At 39.7% G+C, this 18,120-nt stretch overlaps 3 protein-coding genes across 3 annotated transcripts; 2 read left to right on the top strand and 1 right to left on the bottom strand.

Moving 5' to 3' along the window:
- The first annotated feature begins 1,232 nt into the window (after positions 1-1,232).
- LOC147504347 (uncharacterized) lies at positions 1,233-1,544 on the top strand. The gene has a single exon (XM_086605162.1). The coding sequence runs from the start codon at positions 1,233-1,235 to the stop codon at positions 1,542-1,544; it is 312 nt and encodes a 103-aa protein (XP_086461288.1).
- A 380-nt stretch (positions 1,545-1,924) lies between these two features.
- Positions 1,925-2,452, top strand: LOC147504346 (uncharacterized). The gene has a single exon (XM_086605161.1). The coding sequence runs from the start codon at positions 1,925-1,927 to the stop codon at positions 2,450-2,452; it is 528 nt and encodes a 175-aa protein (XP_086461287.1).
- Positions 2,453-13,271: 10,819 nt separating this feature from the next.
- Positions 13,272-17,572, bottom strand: LOC147504345 (uncharacterized). The gene is given in 3 exon segments (XM_086605160.1): positions 13,272-14,066; positions 14,068-14,131; positions 14,133-17,572. Coding segments are annotated over 3 exon segments (2,013 nt in total). The 5' UTR covers positions 15,287-17,572.
- Between the last annotated feature and the right edge of the window lie 548 nt (positions 17,573-18,120).

The raw sequence follows: 18,120 nt of genomic DNA, 5'->3' as shown, positions 1-18,120 counted from the left end.
AGTTTCTGGAGTACATTGTCACCTACCGCGGAAAAGAGGGTAACCCTACACAAATAAGGGCACTGTTGGAGATGTCGTCGCCACAGAATGTGAAGGAGGTGCAGAGGTTGGCGGGGAGGGTCGCAGCTCTCAATAGATTCATATCGAAGTCTTTGGATAAGTGTTGTCCTCTATACCTACTCTTGAGGAGAACGACCGACTTTCAGTGGACTGCAGCATGTGAAAGGGCTTTTCAGGAATTAAAAGAATATTTAGGGAAGGCCCCAATCCTGTCGCACCCAGGGCAGGGGGAGAAGCTGTATTTATATCTGGGGGTGTCTGAGTATGCAATCAGTTCAGTATTGATAAGGATAGTGGACAAGGCAAATAGGCCGGTGTACTTCCAGAGCAAGACAATGTTAGACATCGAGACGAGGTACAGTAGGATTGAAAATTTTGCCCTGCCATTGGTCTTTTCTGTGCTAAAGTTGAAACCTTATTTTGATGCTCATTCGGTGGTAGTGGTGACCAACTTGCCGCTCAAGCAGGCATTGAAGGCAGAGAAATCAGGGAGGATGTTGAAATGGGTCGTGCTGCTTAGTTCTTATGACATTGAATACCAAACCAGGACCGCGGAGAAGGCCCAAGCTATGGCAGAATTCCTGGCCGAGTTTCCGGCCAAGGACCCCACCTGGGGGGAGGAGATGGTCATGGAACAGGAAATGGACCAACACCGCTACCCTCTGGACCCTTGGGATATGCGGAATGGATGGAGAGTCTTCGCAGACGGATCCGCCACAAATACAGGAAATGGAATTGGGGTGGTGCTGGTCACTCTTGAGAACAGTCGCCTAGAGCTATCCATGAAGTTGGATTTTGCTGCGTCAAACAACGAGTCTGAGTATGAGGCAGTGATAGTGGGTTTTGATTTGGCCAGGGATCTGGGGGTGCGAGAGCTGACAGTGTATTCTGATTCCAACTTGGTAATATGCCAGGTTAATGGAGGGTTTGCGGCCTGATGCCCTAAGATGGCAAAGTATTTGGAGGTATTAAGGCAAAAGACAGGCGAGTTCGAGAAAATCAGTTTTTCTCATCTGGGACAGGGGGAGAATAGGCACGCCGATGCCCTGGCGTATGTGGCTGCAGTAATCCCTGGGACTGAGGGCAAATCTATTGAGGTCAGGGTGCTGAGCAAACCAAGTACCGCAGAGGATGAGGGAGTGTGGCTAACTACTGAGCAAGGGCCCGGATAGATGAAACCCATCAAGAGTTACCTGTCGGGGATAGAGGTAGAGGACAAGCAAGAAAGGATGAGGATGGAACAGATATCCCATAGATACACTTTGTTGGATGGGGAGTTGTACCGGCAAAGTGTCAGCGGACCGCTTCTGAAGTGCCTGGGGCCGCTGAAGGTGCAAGAAGTATTAGGTGAAGTTCACGAAGGGGATTGTGGAAGCCACTCAGCTAGGAGGACAACGGCACATTGGCTGCTACCGCAGGGGTACTTTTGGCCCCACATGAAGAGAGATGCGACTGAGTACGCCAAGAAATGTGTAAAATGCTAGAGTTTCGCATCGTTGATTCATGCACCTGCGGAACCGCTACACAAGGTCTATAGCCCATGGCGTTTGCTATGTGGGCGTTGGATGTCGTCGGGCCCCTTCCAATGGCCAGTGGCAAAAGGAGATTTATGCTGGCCGCGACAGATTATTTCACGAAATGGGTGGAGGGCGTGGCCTTGCAGCAGGTGAAGGAGGAACAGGTGAGGAAGTTCCTGTGGGAGAATATCATATGCAAGTTTGGGCTACCACACACGGATAACGGTACCCATTTTACAGGAGGAAAGGTAAAAGCTTTCCTCCAAGCCTTCGGGGTGAAGCAAGGTTTTTCAACCCCGTACAATCCATAAGGGAATGGGCAGGCATAGTTCTTGAACAAAATTATCATGGATAATCTGAAGAAGAAATTGGAGGAACGCAAGGGATGTTGGGTAGATGAATTGAACCATGTACTGTGGGCATACCGCACGACACCGCGAACATCCACTGGAGAATCTCCATTCGCGATGTCCTTTGGTGTGGAGGCGGTGATCCTGGTGGAAATGATGGTGTCAACAACTAGAACCAAAGCTGTGGAAGCAGGGGTTAATGAGAAAGTATTGGTCGGGGAACTGAATCTTACTCAGGAAAAGAGAGACACTGCATGCATCAGACTGGAGGAGTACCACAGAAATTTACAGAGACAGTATAACAAGCGCGTGAAGCCGCGGAAATTCAAGGTGGGCGATCACGTGCTGCAGAGGGTGACCCCAGCCACCAGGGAGGAGACAGATGGGAAGTTGGGTCCCAATTGGGAGGGGCCCTATACCATGGTGGAGGCTGGGGCATCGGGGTCCTACAGGTTACAGACTCTTCAGGGGGAAAACATCAAGCGGCCGTGGAATATCAGGATGTTAAAGGAATTCCATGAATGACTCTGTCCATTGTTTCTTTTCAATTAAAGGAAAGTTAAATTGCTTCCTTAGATAGGACCAGCTAGCTTTGTAATGATATTTTGTGTTATCTAATATGCCAATGAAAGAGATAGCAAACTTCCTCCATCTGATGTGTGTGTATTCATGTGTATGTAGATTAGGCCAAGGACAGTGGACGGCGGAGTCCGAATTCAACTTTGGGCAAACTGAGTGCCCCCCTAATATCTCCATAGTGAACTTGGGGGCAAGCTGAGTGGCCCGGGTAAACTCAGTGGCCCCTAACATCTCCATAGGCAACTTGGGTGCAAGCTGAGTGGCCCGGGCAAACTTAGCAGCCCCAACATCTCCATCGTCTACTTGGGGGCAAGCTGAGTGGCCTGGGCAAACTCAGCGGCCCCCTACCATCTCCAAAGGCAAAGTGGGTGCAAGCTGAATGGCACGGGCAAACTCAGCGGCCCCAATCTCCATAGTCAACTTGGGGGCAAGTTGAGTGGCCCGAGCATACTCGGCGGCCCTCAACATCTCCATAGGCAACTTGGGTGCAAGCTGAGTGGCCCAGGCAAACTCAGCGGCCCCAACATCTCCATCGTCAACTTGGGGGCAAACTGAGTGGCCCGGGCAAACTCAGCGGCCCCCAACATCTCCATAGGCAACTTGGGGGCACGCTGAGTGGCCGGGCAAACTCAGCGGCCCCCAACATCTCCATAGCCAACTTGGGTGCAAGCTGAGTGGCCCGGGCAAACTCAACGGCCCCCAACATCTCCATAGCCAACTTGGGTACAAGCTGAGTGGCCTGGGCAAACTCAGCGGCCCCAACATCTCCATAGCCAACTTGGGTGCAAGCTGAGTGGCCCGGGCAAACTCAATGGCCCCAACATCTCCACAGGCAACTTGGGGGCAAGCTGAGTGACCCGGGCTAACTCAATGGCCCCCAACATCTCCATAGTCAACTTGGGTGCAAGCTGAGTGGCCCCTACGCTGCGGGGGTAGCATTGGATGAATGTGTATGTAAGGCTAATGCCGGTGTGGTGCAAAGAAATCGGCAAGTGTGGATAGAGCGGCACACGCTATGCAAGAAGAGATACATTTATCACCAAGTTTGACCATGGACAAAGTGGTTGACAAGAAATAAGTTCCACCACGGCCTGCTGGGCACTATACCAAAATAGGATATCCTTAACGGTTTCTAGCCGTTACTAAAAATATTTGTAACGGTTTTTATGCGTAACTGTTTGGGCGTTATTAATGTGTTAATTTAATTAGTTACGGTTTTTAACCGTTACACATTATTTATAGTAACGGTTATTTAGCGTAACTAAAATTAATTACTAACGGTTTTTTGCCAACACGTGTGTTACTTATTTCCAACAATACTAACGGTTTCCTTTAAATTCTAACGGTTATAAAATGTAAGTTCCTTTAGCTATTAGTAACGGTTTGTATAAGTTGGTAACATTTGTTAAGAGTAGAATATGTGTTACTGATTGAAGCATTTACTAACGGTTTTTGCACCCATTGCTAACGCTTTTACTTCCACGTAAGTGTTACTTAATGAAGAGATTAGTAACGGTTTTCTGCCATTACTAAACAATTTTGTATTTAAAAAAAATTATTTTGGCCCTGCCACCCATTTACCACATTTACCTGCATAACATGTCTCCCTTTTATTTTTAATGAATTCCACAAAAGTTATCAATAAATATAAAACCTCACAAGTACATCTGATCAAATACTAATTTTCATTACTACAAATCACAACCAAAAAGCCATACATAATGAATGAGTATGCGGATTTTGAAATTTACAACTTATCCGTAGACTTATCCAAAAATTTATTGATTGACCTACCTTCAGTACTTCATTATGGTCACAGTTAACAAAACCTCGTGACAGAATTTTTCGCAAAAGAATGCGGTAACACCTAGTAACCACGGTAACAATAAGGAATCAACTCCCAAGTACAGAAGACCAAAATGATAAGAGAATATAAGTTCTAAATCATACATTCACACCAAAATGATATTATATTGATATCATATGCAAAAAAACACAAGTGCAAACTCACCTTTAACACACCCATGACATTAGCTAAGGAAGACTTCATCTCATTCATTTCCTCCTTCAACTCATGTGTAGTATGTGGAGATCTTTAAGTGCACAAGATACTTACGAACATAGCGGAAAAAAATAAAAAAGTAGTGAAGAAGAATTACTTAAAAGATGAATTTGACGACATATATGTACAGTATACTACTAAAAATGACTTTTGCCCAGTTGGCAAAGTACGAGTACCACATGCCAGGATTCAACACCTAACAACATCATCAAACAAGTTATCTAGCAATGTAACGAAAGAAATAGCTTGATGGAAGGCAAGGAAAAAAAAAGGATTTTGCACTTGAACTCATCTTGCCTAACTAGGGATTTACTAACTACTCACCTTTTCTAAGGTATTAGAGGCAACATTGAGTAGAAGTGCTGAAGTAATTTACAATAATAAGTTTACACTGATTTGGAAAATGAAACACCAAATAGAAAGGATTGGTGCGAGAAGAGGAGTAAAATCTATATGTCAATGTTTCACATATTTTGCTTGAGTGAGACGTTTAGATACCAAAAAAAAACAAGTAGAGTTATAATACATCACACCAGTTCATTACTACTAATACAGGCATTCCCTCTAAACTCCCTAGTTTCTACACATATTTCCGGGCTGCTAAACCCAGCATCACCCTGTTAACCATTTGTTATTGTTCATATCCGCCACTGCACCATGCTATTGTCCTATCTCCAACTCAAATTCAACATTCTAAAATCTAAAGTACTGATACTTGTTCAATTCCATAAAATTAAGAAAACACTTTGATCAAATAAGCATTGCTCACCTGGATTTTCAGAGTGCATCAGATTCAGCAGAAGCTTCTTTCTTATAACTTACACAACCAACACACACCACACCACCAACACCACACCTACACCACCAGCACACACCTCGTATTGTTCAATTCCATAATATGATTGAACTGTTTCTCAGATAAGAATGGTTCACCTAATTGTAAGTTGCATGTGAAGTTAATTACTACGGTGATCAAGCTACAAAATTACAAAATTGAAGTGCAAATTTCAATTCATAAAAAGAAATCATTTATACACAAATATCTACCTTTATCAAGAAAAGCACCACAAACTACTGAAGCATTCCACAATAACCAAAACCGCCAATCAATAAAAGGAACTAGTGTTCATAACCCGCAAAGATTACAAAACAACCTCATTAAAAGCAGGATAATAACCAAAGATTAAAAGGACGGCCATCAATAGCTTGTCGTTGGTACATATAAAATAATCAAAATGAAGAGATTGTGAGTAAAACGTTTTGATTGATGCTTGGATAGTGGATAACCAAAAGCATGTACTCGAATCACGGCAACTAAGCATATGCTGACTTTACTAGTGAGAAAATACAAAGATAATAGATAAAAGACCCTAGCTACAACAAATCAGACATGTTACTGGTCTCTCATCCAATCCACAGCTTGCTGATTTTTTTTTAGTAAAATTTCTCCCTTATAATGAAAGCTATTGGTGCATGTAAGTAGCCTGAAGACAATTTCTCTCCAAGAGCTTCAACAAGGCAACTCTGTAATCCTCATTTTTCTATTCAAACTGAGAAGAGTTTTCATTATATTTTAATATTTTGGATTACAGGTTAAGTAGCTTGTTAGGTTAACTGTTAGAGTCAACATATTGAGTGGATTGGGCAGGTGTCTCATCTCAAATCAACCATGACACCTACTATCTCAAGGGAGGATTAAGAACGGTTTTGGAAGTGAAGCAACACATTACACCATTTTAAGGACGTCATCTAAGCATATCTAGTAAATTTATTCACAATCATTCAAGCTAAGTTGTCAGGGGAGAGGGGAGGTGCAAGGCGTTAGGTTTCTTGACTAACGCTTTAATACCTTTTTTAGAAGCCTCGACAACATAGCATTCAAGGTGAATAACTTATATCTGTTAATAGTGCAACCACAATTCAATCAATGAGAAGAATATGAAAAACATGTGAGTAGAGAATAAACTCCATAATAACTATTAATGAGCCACTACCATAAAGTACTCACAATTTCGAGAGTAACTTGGATCATAAAGATCCTCATCATGTGCTTGATCCTCCAAGCTAAGCTCACGGACATGAGCGAAAGTACCATTAGAAAAAAGCCATTGACCTTTCTCAACTTTTTTGCAATTAGGGCATTGCCTCACTCCTTTTACATTGAAGGCTGAACCGATGCAATCTGTAAAAAACAGTATAAAAATACAGATAATGTTAATACAGGAGAGCACAATCATCACATGCAGAGATATTAATCTTTTTTATAAGTTGACACGTGATAACCTTGAGATGAAACATTAGAATTTACAAACACCGGAGAGTATATATAAAGTAAAGCCTTTTGATATCGGTACAGAAGATTTAATTTTGTTACCTGGCCCCGGCCCCGGAGTCGTGCTTCTAGTTTGATACCAGGAAGATTTTGATACAGGAAGACCGGAAGACCGGGGTCGTGCTTCTAGTTTCCATTCCCATCATCATATTGATGATAAATCTCCTCGTGCTCTGCCATAAGAACTTGGAGTCCTTATCATGGTGAAGGCAGGTTTGTTGATAGTGAGTTACTGAAGGTGTGCCTGTCAAACGGAACTCATAGCTGCTTTCAAGGCATCACCGAGCCCTTTTCGATCGGTGAAGGAAAGCTCCAACCAAAGGGTCTAGCGTGTACATAACTCCTTGTTGAAAAACAAAAAGGAGGTAGTTTTGAAGCTCTTCACATTGTGAAACTGGAATCCTTGAATGATGACATAATCTTTTCGTTCCGCCGTGGATCCTCGTTATCATGTCTCGTTGTGTTTACGTTCCTCTAGCTAGGCTAGAGCATTTTCGATTGCTAATTTCATAAATAGAGTGTAATCGGTATTAGGTAGTATCGCTTTGTCTTTATCTATGTATAGTAATCGACTTTTTCTTGGGTGGCTGATTGATCAGAACACACGAGCCACAAAATCTCCTAAGTGAAAAACAGAGACCAACAATGGTTCTATAACTAACACTAGTTTATGCGGTACCTAAATTTATTGAAAATACTGAGACAAGAAAGAAGTACGAGAAACATCTATAGTAGTAAAGAGACGATAAAAATCACAATAACATCTGTTTTCTACTTCATATTTCTACAAACTACAAAGATAAAAACATTTATAGATTTCCCATCCATGATGATCGGCTAAAAACAATTGGAAAATTTGGTGAAAAAAAAAGTCGAGTGGATGGTTTACATATCTGGGACCAATTCATCCCTATGGCACAATGAGAAAGCCAATAGGGGGGACGTCGAATCAAATCCCAACAAATAATACTTAAAACTTTTCCGATCAAACTAGGTCCGGGTTCAATGTTATTAGTAAAGCCGCCAATACATTGACATGCATATATCCATTATCCCTTCTCAACTCTAAGCCACAAGATTGTAACTTCTAGGCTAGGTTAACGGAAGGTATAAACGTACTAAAATTTTTCACTTACGAAATTAGGGCACTATTCAGAATTTTAAGTTTCCTCACATTATAAATACACACTAACACACACATTGGAGACCAGGAGAAATGGGTATTTGAAGCTTCGAGAGCACTTAAAGCAATTGTGACAAGATGTAATCATGCTGATGTTTACCACAAAAGTTTCAAGGCAAGTGGAGAGCAAATCGAGTGCATCGAAGTTGGCTGCAACCTGAACATACTAGAATAGAGTAGAGCGACAACAGCGGGATGTACTAAAGTTTGTTTCCATATGGAATTTGGAAACAAAGATGCACTAAATTTTTGTTTAAATAATCAACCATGACACCGAAATTCAGCACACAAACACACCCAAGATGATGAACAAGGCAAAGCACAAGACAGGCAACAAAATTTCCAGGAGCTCTCTAAATCAAAGATAGTATAGACATTCACACTAGAATTTCAGAGTAATCAGACAAACAAACAATCTATCAATCTACCTTCAGAGAGAGAAAGGTTTAAGGGGAGCTGAAATTGGAACAAGGGAGAAAGAAGACAGACGGGTACAAACAGAGGGACACATAAGTTATAACCCCCTCCCCCCACGCCAATGTATCGTCAATGGATGAAGGTAAAAAAATACAGATGGAGGGACAAAGAAAAAAGTCTCTTCGTCACCCTGATAAAAGAAACGGTAAAGTTGTGCATGCAAATATATTAGACAAGTGAATACCTGTGGGTCAACTATCCAACCATGATATAACGGAATGTCAAGAAGATCAAATATAGCACATTCAAAGCGTAAACTCAAAATCATCCATCCTGCAAATAAAACCGAAATCCTCATTTCAATCCAAAAACCAATAATCACACCCAAACAAAACTTATCAAAACCTATAATAAACATAAACACCTACTTTCTAAACTGAACATTCACATCAATCGATTCATGAAGCCCGATCAAGTAGATTCAAAGCATCTGATATATTTTGCCTCTGATTCTCAACATGTGTACAATCAGGCATGGAATATAGCAACAAAATCAAGTAATGCTAACGCAATCTATATACCAGTGAAACAAGAAGAGTGTAAGTGACAACCGTCTTAACTAAGCTAGGCACAGGCATCTTTTACATTATTCGACAAGCTACAGAAACACCAACAAGAGAAATTAAACTAAGTTACAACATGTTAAGCAAAGACTAGTACACACCTTTAGTTCGAGAATCCCAACGTTCAATTGGAAAACAGTCCAAGGCTCCACCATCCTCCCTCCTCCTTTTTATCCGGGCTTGGGACCGCAATGCAAACCAATTATATTAATTTGCATGTGGGGAGTTAAAATGGGTTAGGACTTCCTTCAACCTGCTAAGCAAACAAGCATACATACACTGCAATCAAATTTAATAAATAGATATAGTACGAACATATTAAAGTAAATACTCATCCATACCAAAAAAAGACCATAAGTTTGTCAAGTCACTATGACATCCATATTAAACAAAAAACAAACGGCATTCAAAACATAAAGAAACCAAACCATACTAAAAAATCCCAAGTTCAGAAAGTTTGCATATCCCAAACAACTTATTAAAAAAAGCTGCATCCTTGACTCGAGCCAAATTAAAGGACCTCCAAAGACTAAAGCCATCCAAAATCTAACTCCATCTTGGGGCCCATCGTAAACAAGAGCATCACCAACCAAGACTTCCTCTATGTAGACCTTTTTTTCACTCGAGAACTTTTCTCGCCATTGCAATCTCCAATTTGTCTGTCATGACATACCCCTTAGCAACCACTACACCATCCCTATCTAATAAGGATGCATTTGGTGAAGAACCAAGCGTCCCAGAAGGAGGATTCAAATTTGCAAACATATTCATCAAGTTTTGTTGAGTCGAGTGACGAACAGAATTGGAACCGACTTCAGTTTCTGGTGTTAGGCCGCACGGTTGTTGAGTAGTTGATGTTCCATTGTTTTTAACAGCCTTAAGTACATCCTGACACAATTTATAGTAACAATTAGTCATACATAATGAAATTGTATGCAAGAAAGCACAAGTGCAAACTGCAAACTCACCTTTAACACGCCCATGACATTAGATAAGGAAGACTTCATCTCATTCATTTCCCCCTTCAACTTAGAATTGGATGAAGAGCTTGCTTGGTGCAATAATGCCTTGGCAATACCTGTACGTTGCAATTGCTTCTTAGACTTGTTGGAGCTAATTCCATGAGTTCTACTCCTTTTTGGGGCCCAAAGACTTGGACAACTCATCATTATCAAAGTCTACTTCCATTACACTACCCTCACTACCCGCACTTGCTTCTTTTCTTCTTTTATTAGAAGCATCCACTTGTTCCTATATGAGTAATACATGCATAAATTATGAGAATGGTATGCAAGTATGCAACATAGTTTATATACAATACCAACACACAAGTAAGTTCAAGCTTCAATGTTATTAGAACTTACATAATGGGTTTGAATTTCGCTAATATAGTTCCATCCACGACGCTCATGTCCTTTTTTCCAACTATCTACCCGTCCATGTTTTCTACTAGGATCTTCTTTATCCTACAAAAAAAATCCTTAATAGTTGTTAGCATAAGGTGATAAGAAAACGTTAGTACAAGAATAGACACCTACCATTTTATCCAATTTATGGGCATATGTGCCCCGCCTATTAGTATGTCGATATATATTCCTTTTGGCATTCTCAGCATTCTTTGCGTTTCTAGCTCTCACTTCAGCGGTACTTTCATTTCTGACAAACGCAGCCCAATGATTTGGATCCTTGCCATCTGGGCATGCTTTGCAATAGCTTCTTCCACGCCCCCTGACTTACATGAAAATCTCTTTCCTAAAGGCATACTTTGATGATCTGAACTTTTGGGAAAAGTCCTTTTCAACTTCTCGGCGTGCCGTTGCTTGGGGAACATTAGGCTCAAATTCTTCCTACATAAACAAAGTGATGTTTGTTCATTTCATATTAAGTAAACTTCCACACATAGAATTTTGGACAACATGTAGATATAGGATTGGAAAAACATACTAATTATCAAGAATAATGGATGCTATAATTGAAATTAAAGTACATGTAAACCATACCATTAATTTGTTCCGGACATTATCCTTGAAGCTTCCATCTACTTTTTCTCCAATCTTTGTAATGAATTGGAATCGAGCTCGAACATAAACTCCAACCTGGGTATTCCATTTGGCATGGTTAGGACCCATAGCGGCGCCATCCCCATTGAACTCTATAGGTAACTTGGTAATCGTTGGTGAGGCTTCGGAAGAAATTTGAGATGTATGTGAATCGGAAGTTAAATTATGAGATGGAAGTGGGGATTTGAACTTCGAAGGTGGGAAGCAAGTATGTTGTGATTGACACGATGACATTATTAAATAGCTTAATATGACAAAAAATTGTTAGAAGAGAGGTAAAACTAGGATACCAAAAAAAAAATGACAAAGTTCAAAAGTATACATTTATAAAGACCACTCTTGATAATAAAAAAAACATAACTCTCACCTAATTGCACAAACAAACTTCAAAATAGAAAAAGTAGAAAATGAGAAGTTCGTGATGCAACTAAGAATCTTAAAAATATCTAAGAATCTTAAAAATATGATAATACAACTATTACAATCGGGTTAGACTTTGCATCAAAGGTGCAAATTAGGTTGGTCCTCAAGAATAGATTGGAAGTCGGTTGGTGCATCTAGTTCATCAACTTTCGACTTGTCAATCGCCTAGGTGAATTTATCACTACCCACCATTAGGATTTCTCAAATCCTTTGAGTAAAATACTTGACTAGCCTCGGAAGCAAGAATCGCCATCAATATATCTTGATCAACACTCTTTAGCCTATTGAGATTAACCATCACCAAATTAGAATCACGGACAAAGTTTACAACCATTGGTCTTGTCCTCCACCTTCACCCAATTGCGATGAAAAGACAACATGCTGGAAGGTCGATAGTCCGGCTCTATTATCCGTTCGATAACCCCATACCACTTAGTCGATGCATCAATGGGATTTTTGTCCTTCCTACTTGACGTAAATGTAGTGATTGCATTCATGCAAACACCACTATCTTGTGTGGCAACTGTTTCATCATGCGACCTAGTAGAGAACACAAAACCATTAACACGATACTTTTTATACGTTTTAGCTTTGAACAATGGTCCTTGGACAAATCGCCATAAGTCACAATTTGTGTCTTTTTCAGCCAACAACTGTGAAGTGAAAAAAAAAAATGACAATTAGAAAGTTAAAAGTACAAATTGTAATATCCTAGTACATTAAATACATGAATATAAGAAAACAATACCTTGTCATATAACCACACAATGAACTTCACCAGATCTCCACTTCGTCTTTGCTATCCCTTTTCTTCTACCCGTGCACTTGCTTGCAAGGGCACGATACTCAATTACAATTTGTTTATGCGGTTTGACATGACTATTTATTAGGACTTTCTAGACTAGTAATTTCAAGTCAAATGTGTCAAAAAGAAATCAAACCTATAATGTTCATCAAGCTTTTCGACGCCTAGTCGAAAAGAACCCATCTACGGATTTGTATCCATTGTTCCTTGCCTAGGGTCCGCAGTTTTACCCTCAAGTATAGGCCCTCATCACAATACTCTCCATCTTCATCTAGAAACACCTCACGAGTAGCTTTGTGATTTCCATCCCGTGAATTTGGCATGTACTCCATAGCATACCTAATGATTCGTAAACAATATAGGACTCAAGAATGGAGCCTTCAACATAGCGCGTTTATTGCTTTCGGAATATTTTTACACTCCTTCATTGCCCTATTAAAATAAACAAATCCAAAATTGTACTTAGTAGTTTTGATGATAATTGCCGTTAAATATGAAATAAAGGTAAAATTGTACATACCGTTCAAATGGATACATCCATCTAGGATACACGGGTCCACAAATCAGCCCTTCATCAGCCAAATGCACCAAGAGGTGGATGCTGATATCAAAAAAAGCGGTTGGAAAATACTTTTCCAGCACACACAATGCCTCTGCTACCATGTATTTGGCAACTTGGATTTCCTTTCGGATTAAGACTTTCGAACATAGGAGATTAAAGAATAAGCTAATCTGGTGAATAGCTCTACGCAAATCACGGTGTTTTGGAAAAGCGTGTTGAAGCAAAACTGGAAGCAAGTAACACATAATTACGTGATAGTCGTGGTGATTTCATTGTAAAGCAAACCCGGGGGGAGGACTCAGAGTGACAACATTTTTTTAAATTCGACGAAAAACGAAGGAAGCTTCAAGTTCTTCAAAATTGTGCAAAAGTCAAGTTTCTCATCTTTATTCAAGACAAATGGAGCCTTTGGTTTAACAGATCTCCCTGTGATTGGGTCTGTTTGCATCCACTGACCACTATGAATCCCCATTTTCTTCAAATCCTCTCGGCACCAGATCTTTGTATCTTTTGTTTTCTCTTTCTTGTCAAGAATCGCATTTATTATGTGTTCTGCCACATTCTTCTCATCGTGCATCACATCAATAACATGTCGAATCTTATGTTTCGGCCAATATTCCAGTTCAAAGAGAATAGACCTCTTATACCATGCTTCAGTAACTTCATAATCTTCATCATCTTCATCATCCCCAATAGCAACCACATCCACATCATCTACACTCCGTTTGACACCTTTTAATACTTTACCAGGTACATAATGGACACGACTTAGCATTTTCTCAATTACTTCTCCCTTTAACCTTGGTGGAGGGGGGTTTAACTCTTTTGTCTTAAGTCCTAAGTACTTGCCCTGCCTAAATGGGTGATCAGATTTAAGAAACATCCGGTAATTTGTATAAACGATCTTCCTTGCATTCCCAAGATGTATAGACGGAGTTTCATCACCACAAATAGGACAAGCTTTGTAACCATGTGTTACACAGCCTGATAAGTTACCATACGCAGGTAAATCATGAATCCCCCACATCAACATAGCCCTCAAAGTAAAGTGCTCTCTTTTGTACATGTCATAAGCTGCCACCCCTTCTTTCCATTAACTGTTGTAACTCATCAACTAGTGGTTGAAGAAATACATCAATGTTTTGACTCGGTGCCTTCGCCCGGTATTAATAATGACATCATATGGAACTCAGATTTCATGCACAAAGACGGAGGGAGATTATAAGGAACTATGTAAATAGGCCAACAACTGTAACCAGTGGATTGAACTCCACGTGGATTGAATCCATCAGTTGCAATCCTAAGCCAAACATTACGCCCTTCCTTAGCAAAGTCCGCCGGATCATCTTTACATGTCTTCCACTGAAGTGAATCGATTGGGTGTCGCATATAATTCCAAGAAGGTGTCGCTCTATCGTGCCATGTCATTTCACGCGCTATCCATGGTATTGTGTACAACCTCTTTAGTCTTGGAATCAAAGGAAAATGTCTCAATACTTTTCTCGCCTCTTTTGTTTCTTTCTTCCCCGTTTTTCCCTCCTTCACTTTGTATCTAGGTGTTTCACATTGAGGACATACCGTTAAGTCAACTTCGATCTTCCAATATAACATACTGAGTTGTTTTCGTGATGCATCTATACACTTGGCTTTCATTCCCAAAAATTTTAACATTGCCTTCATCACAGGATACTTTAAAGGCAACGTGTTTCCTTCCGGCAACCATTTTCTTAACATGGACAAGAGCGCGGTCACACTGTATCCTGACCAATTATATTGCTTCTTCAAGTTTTGTAGGTCCACCACTGCGGAGAGAGTTGTTATAGGAGCCTCGCATGAAGGGTATAATTTTTCTTCTGCTTTTTGTTTATATTCATTATACCTCTTACCCAAATCTGGTTCAAGAACATATGGTGGTTCCAAATCTCCACCCTCACTTTCATCGCCTCCATTCAAATCACCTACTAGCCCTTCATGCATGCCATAAGCAACGTCAACAAGATTCCCCATTCTGAGTCCTTCAGCCTCATCGTTTTCTTCTACTTCTTGGTCTACCATTCGATCCTTATATGGGTTCTCACCATGTAAAACCCATACACGGTATGTTGATTCTATACCATGCAAAATCAAATGTTTTCTCACTATATCAAACGGAAACCTTTTCCTATTTCGGCACTTATTACAAGGGCAAGGACACGTGGTCGATGTAGGATCCTTGTCACTAGCAAATTGAATAAAATCAGACACCCCTTGCTTGTATACAATCCCAAATCTGTCAATTTCATTCATCCAATCCTTTGGAATTGGTTGAGACATACTGCAAAATAACTCCTTACACTACACCGTTTAGAATAAAATAAAATCCACATTAAAAAATAGTTTAGAGGCAAAAGGATGGAAGTGACTTCGAGCTTGCAATATGACAAATATGACATATACAGACACAACTATTTACTTAACTTCATTATACCAAATCAGGGAGTTCCTTCAATATGCAAGTCTAGTATAGGTAATAGCAGAGTATCATTTTTTTTCGGTAGAAATATCGGCAAAGTATCAAATCACTAAGGTAAGTATACTCAATATTTCAATCCAATCACCATAACAAATTTGACAAGGAAACACTAAAGAAAAATACAAACACTCGAGTTCACTGGTGACAATGACGACAAGATATTTGTCCAAATAATGACATGTAAGAAAAGATCTCTCAAAGTCAGTTTTAACACCATCAATTAGTTTACTTACCACAATCATTTTACTTGAAAAAAAACCATAGAGATAAAACAACGATAATAACATGTAAACAGATAATAACCACAAAGATGCATTTCCACAAACAATCCAGAGACTCGAAAGAAGAGTTCAAATAGCATAGTATTCATATATTGAATAGTACTAATAGAGCATACCCATTACATGCCTGATTAAACCAACAAACTGAAACAGGGAACTAACAACACCCAAAAACAATTATTTTTTATGCCTGATTGTTATGTAATTTGCGTTTTTCTTGGTTACAAAATTATTTGCGTGAGTTTCTAATGGGCTTTGAATTTTATATTGTATATTTCCAATCGTTTTTGGATGTGTTTTAAGGGGTTGCATTTTTGTGGCAAGTATGATGTGGGCTTTGGGCTCATGGCATGTTAGGGATTTCTTATGTTTTAATGTGATAGTTCTATTTTTTTTATACGTAAACAAGTTTGAACAATCTTATACAGTTAAAACAGATAAGTGTCCTTTTCATTGCACATCATGATATGGTTCCAATTTCAAAAGAGAGATCAATATTCCTTTGTATAATTGTATCTAATCATTCTTTCATGGGTTAATTAGACTAAACCCCCCATTTTATATACATGTTTAGACTAAACCCTCCATTTTATGATTCCTTAGACATAAACCCCTATTCTGTTTTCTCCCCATCACACCAACGTCAATATTTTACTTAATACCCTAACTACCCTTCCCCAACTTGAAATAAATCTAGCAACATTCGTTCTGTTTCACACTCCCCTTTCTTTATAAATCTATCAATACATACCAACCAAACGCAAGTCCTTAATGCATAGCAACATAAAACCATCTACCACACCAGAAACAAGAACCAAAGCAGATACATCATTCTAGATGGTGAGAAAATACAGATTCATTCCAAAATATGGTGCTATTTCACTGTGTAGTTGGCAAAAGAAAAGGATCAAATGCCTCCATAATCATTTCGCCTTTCAACTAAGATACATTAGTTTGCTAATTAATAGATTTTAAAAGTTTAGATTAATAACCAGATGCATAAGGATTTTGGTCCTTAAACTACACATGCACTTTACTTTTCAACCGAAAACAACTATCTAAACACCTAAATGACAGTTATACTGTCCAAAAAGCAAGGCTAGCTGCTTAATTATCAATCTAAGCAACTAGAAACAACCCACAAATTAGGAGTTCACACTAAGTTCAAAAGATAGTGGGTAATGCCAAGTTCGCAGAAAATAAACTAGGATAGAGTTCAAATTCATGCATGGGAGAAGCACCCTTAGGATCAGGAGATATATATCCCGAGCAGCCAATAGCCTTTAAAGAGACCAGTGCGCCTGACGAGTGGAAGACCCATAGCCCCTGGAGTTTCTAAGTTCCACATACTGCCTATCACCCTGCTGAGCTATCTCGAGCTCACCAGAAAAATGATTGTTCATGGATTATGAAACCTGACCCAGACCAAAGTCACGTGGCATTTCCTGGGATCTGCCACCAACTTCATTACCCTTAAAGCTCCACGAGTTGCTCGTGAAATTGGTCACTGCAGCACTGTGAATTGCTGTAGATTGAGCCGTGGATGTCCCTTCACCATTCACCAAATTATTGACAACAAGATTGGATGTGTGGCTTCGGGGTCCCCATGGGAAAAAAACATTTTCCCAGAATTAGGAGTTCAAAGTAAATCCAGTTGAACTTCACATTCTAGAATAAGCTAACTGTATAAAAAAAAAATTGCTTTTCTTTTGCAAAATCAGTTGCCAAGCGTGAGTGTTTGCTAACTAAAAAACAATTTTGATATTCTTCTAAACCAAATGTGTCTATTCTCGTAACCAATTTCGGTTGTCGAAGATGAACTAATTCATGACCATCGAAGGAACATGACGTCTACAATAACCGACTCGGGCGGTAATAATAATGCTCACTAGGATTGTTAGGTGTTTAACTAGTGACTCTACTAACATATTACAAAAATCAGCCAAGAGAATGCATGAATAATGTTAGACAAATCCCGAGTACAATCCACAATTAAATTGCCCAAGAGAATGCATGAATTGAAAACCAAGTAACAAACATCAAACAATATTGAATGTCAAGTATCTATCACCATTATAAAGAATCTCCGAAGATTGCTTTAAAGTACTTTTGACCTGGAATTGAAGGTGGTGATGATCTTGGCAGTTGATAAGAACAAAAATATGCAGATTCTTCCTTGAGTTCTTGAAGCTCTTTAACCTATGCACTTTCTAAATGGTAAAAGACAATTTTATTTTCCAATCTCATGAACAAACTTGAGGATCAGCCACAATGAGGTAAGGAGGACTTGAAGAAGGCTCGAATGCGAAGCCTTGAACAATAAAATAGTGAGGTGGTCGAGCATCTACTACGGG

This window comes from Coptis chinensis, chromosome 4 (assembly GCF_015680905.1).
Source record: "Coptis chinensis isolate HL-2020 chromosome 4, ASM1568090v1, whole genome shotgun sequence".
Lineage (NCBI taxonomy): Eukaryota > Viridiplantae > Streptophyta > Magnoliopsida > Ranunculales > Ranunculaceae > Coptis > Coptis chinensis.
Note: the sequence above shows the minus strand (reverse complement) of the source record. Positions and strands in the feature narration are given on the sequence as shown.

Bases quoted from the DNA above. Each gene is read 5' to 3' on its own strand.
- LOC147504347 (XM_086605162.1), top strand. From the start codon at position 1,233: ATGAAACCCATCAAGAGTTACCTGTCGGGGATAGAGGTAGAGGACAAG.
- LOC147504346 (XM_086605161.1), top strand. From the start codon at position 1,925: ATGGATAATCTGAAGAAGAAATTGGAGGAACGCAAGGGATGTTGGGTA.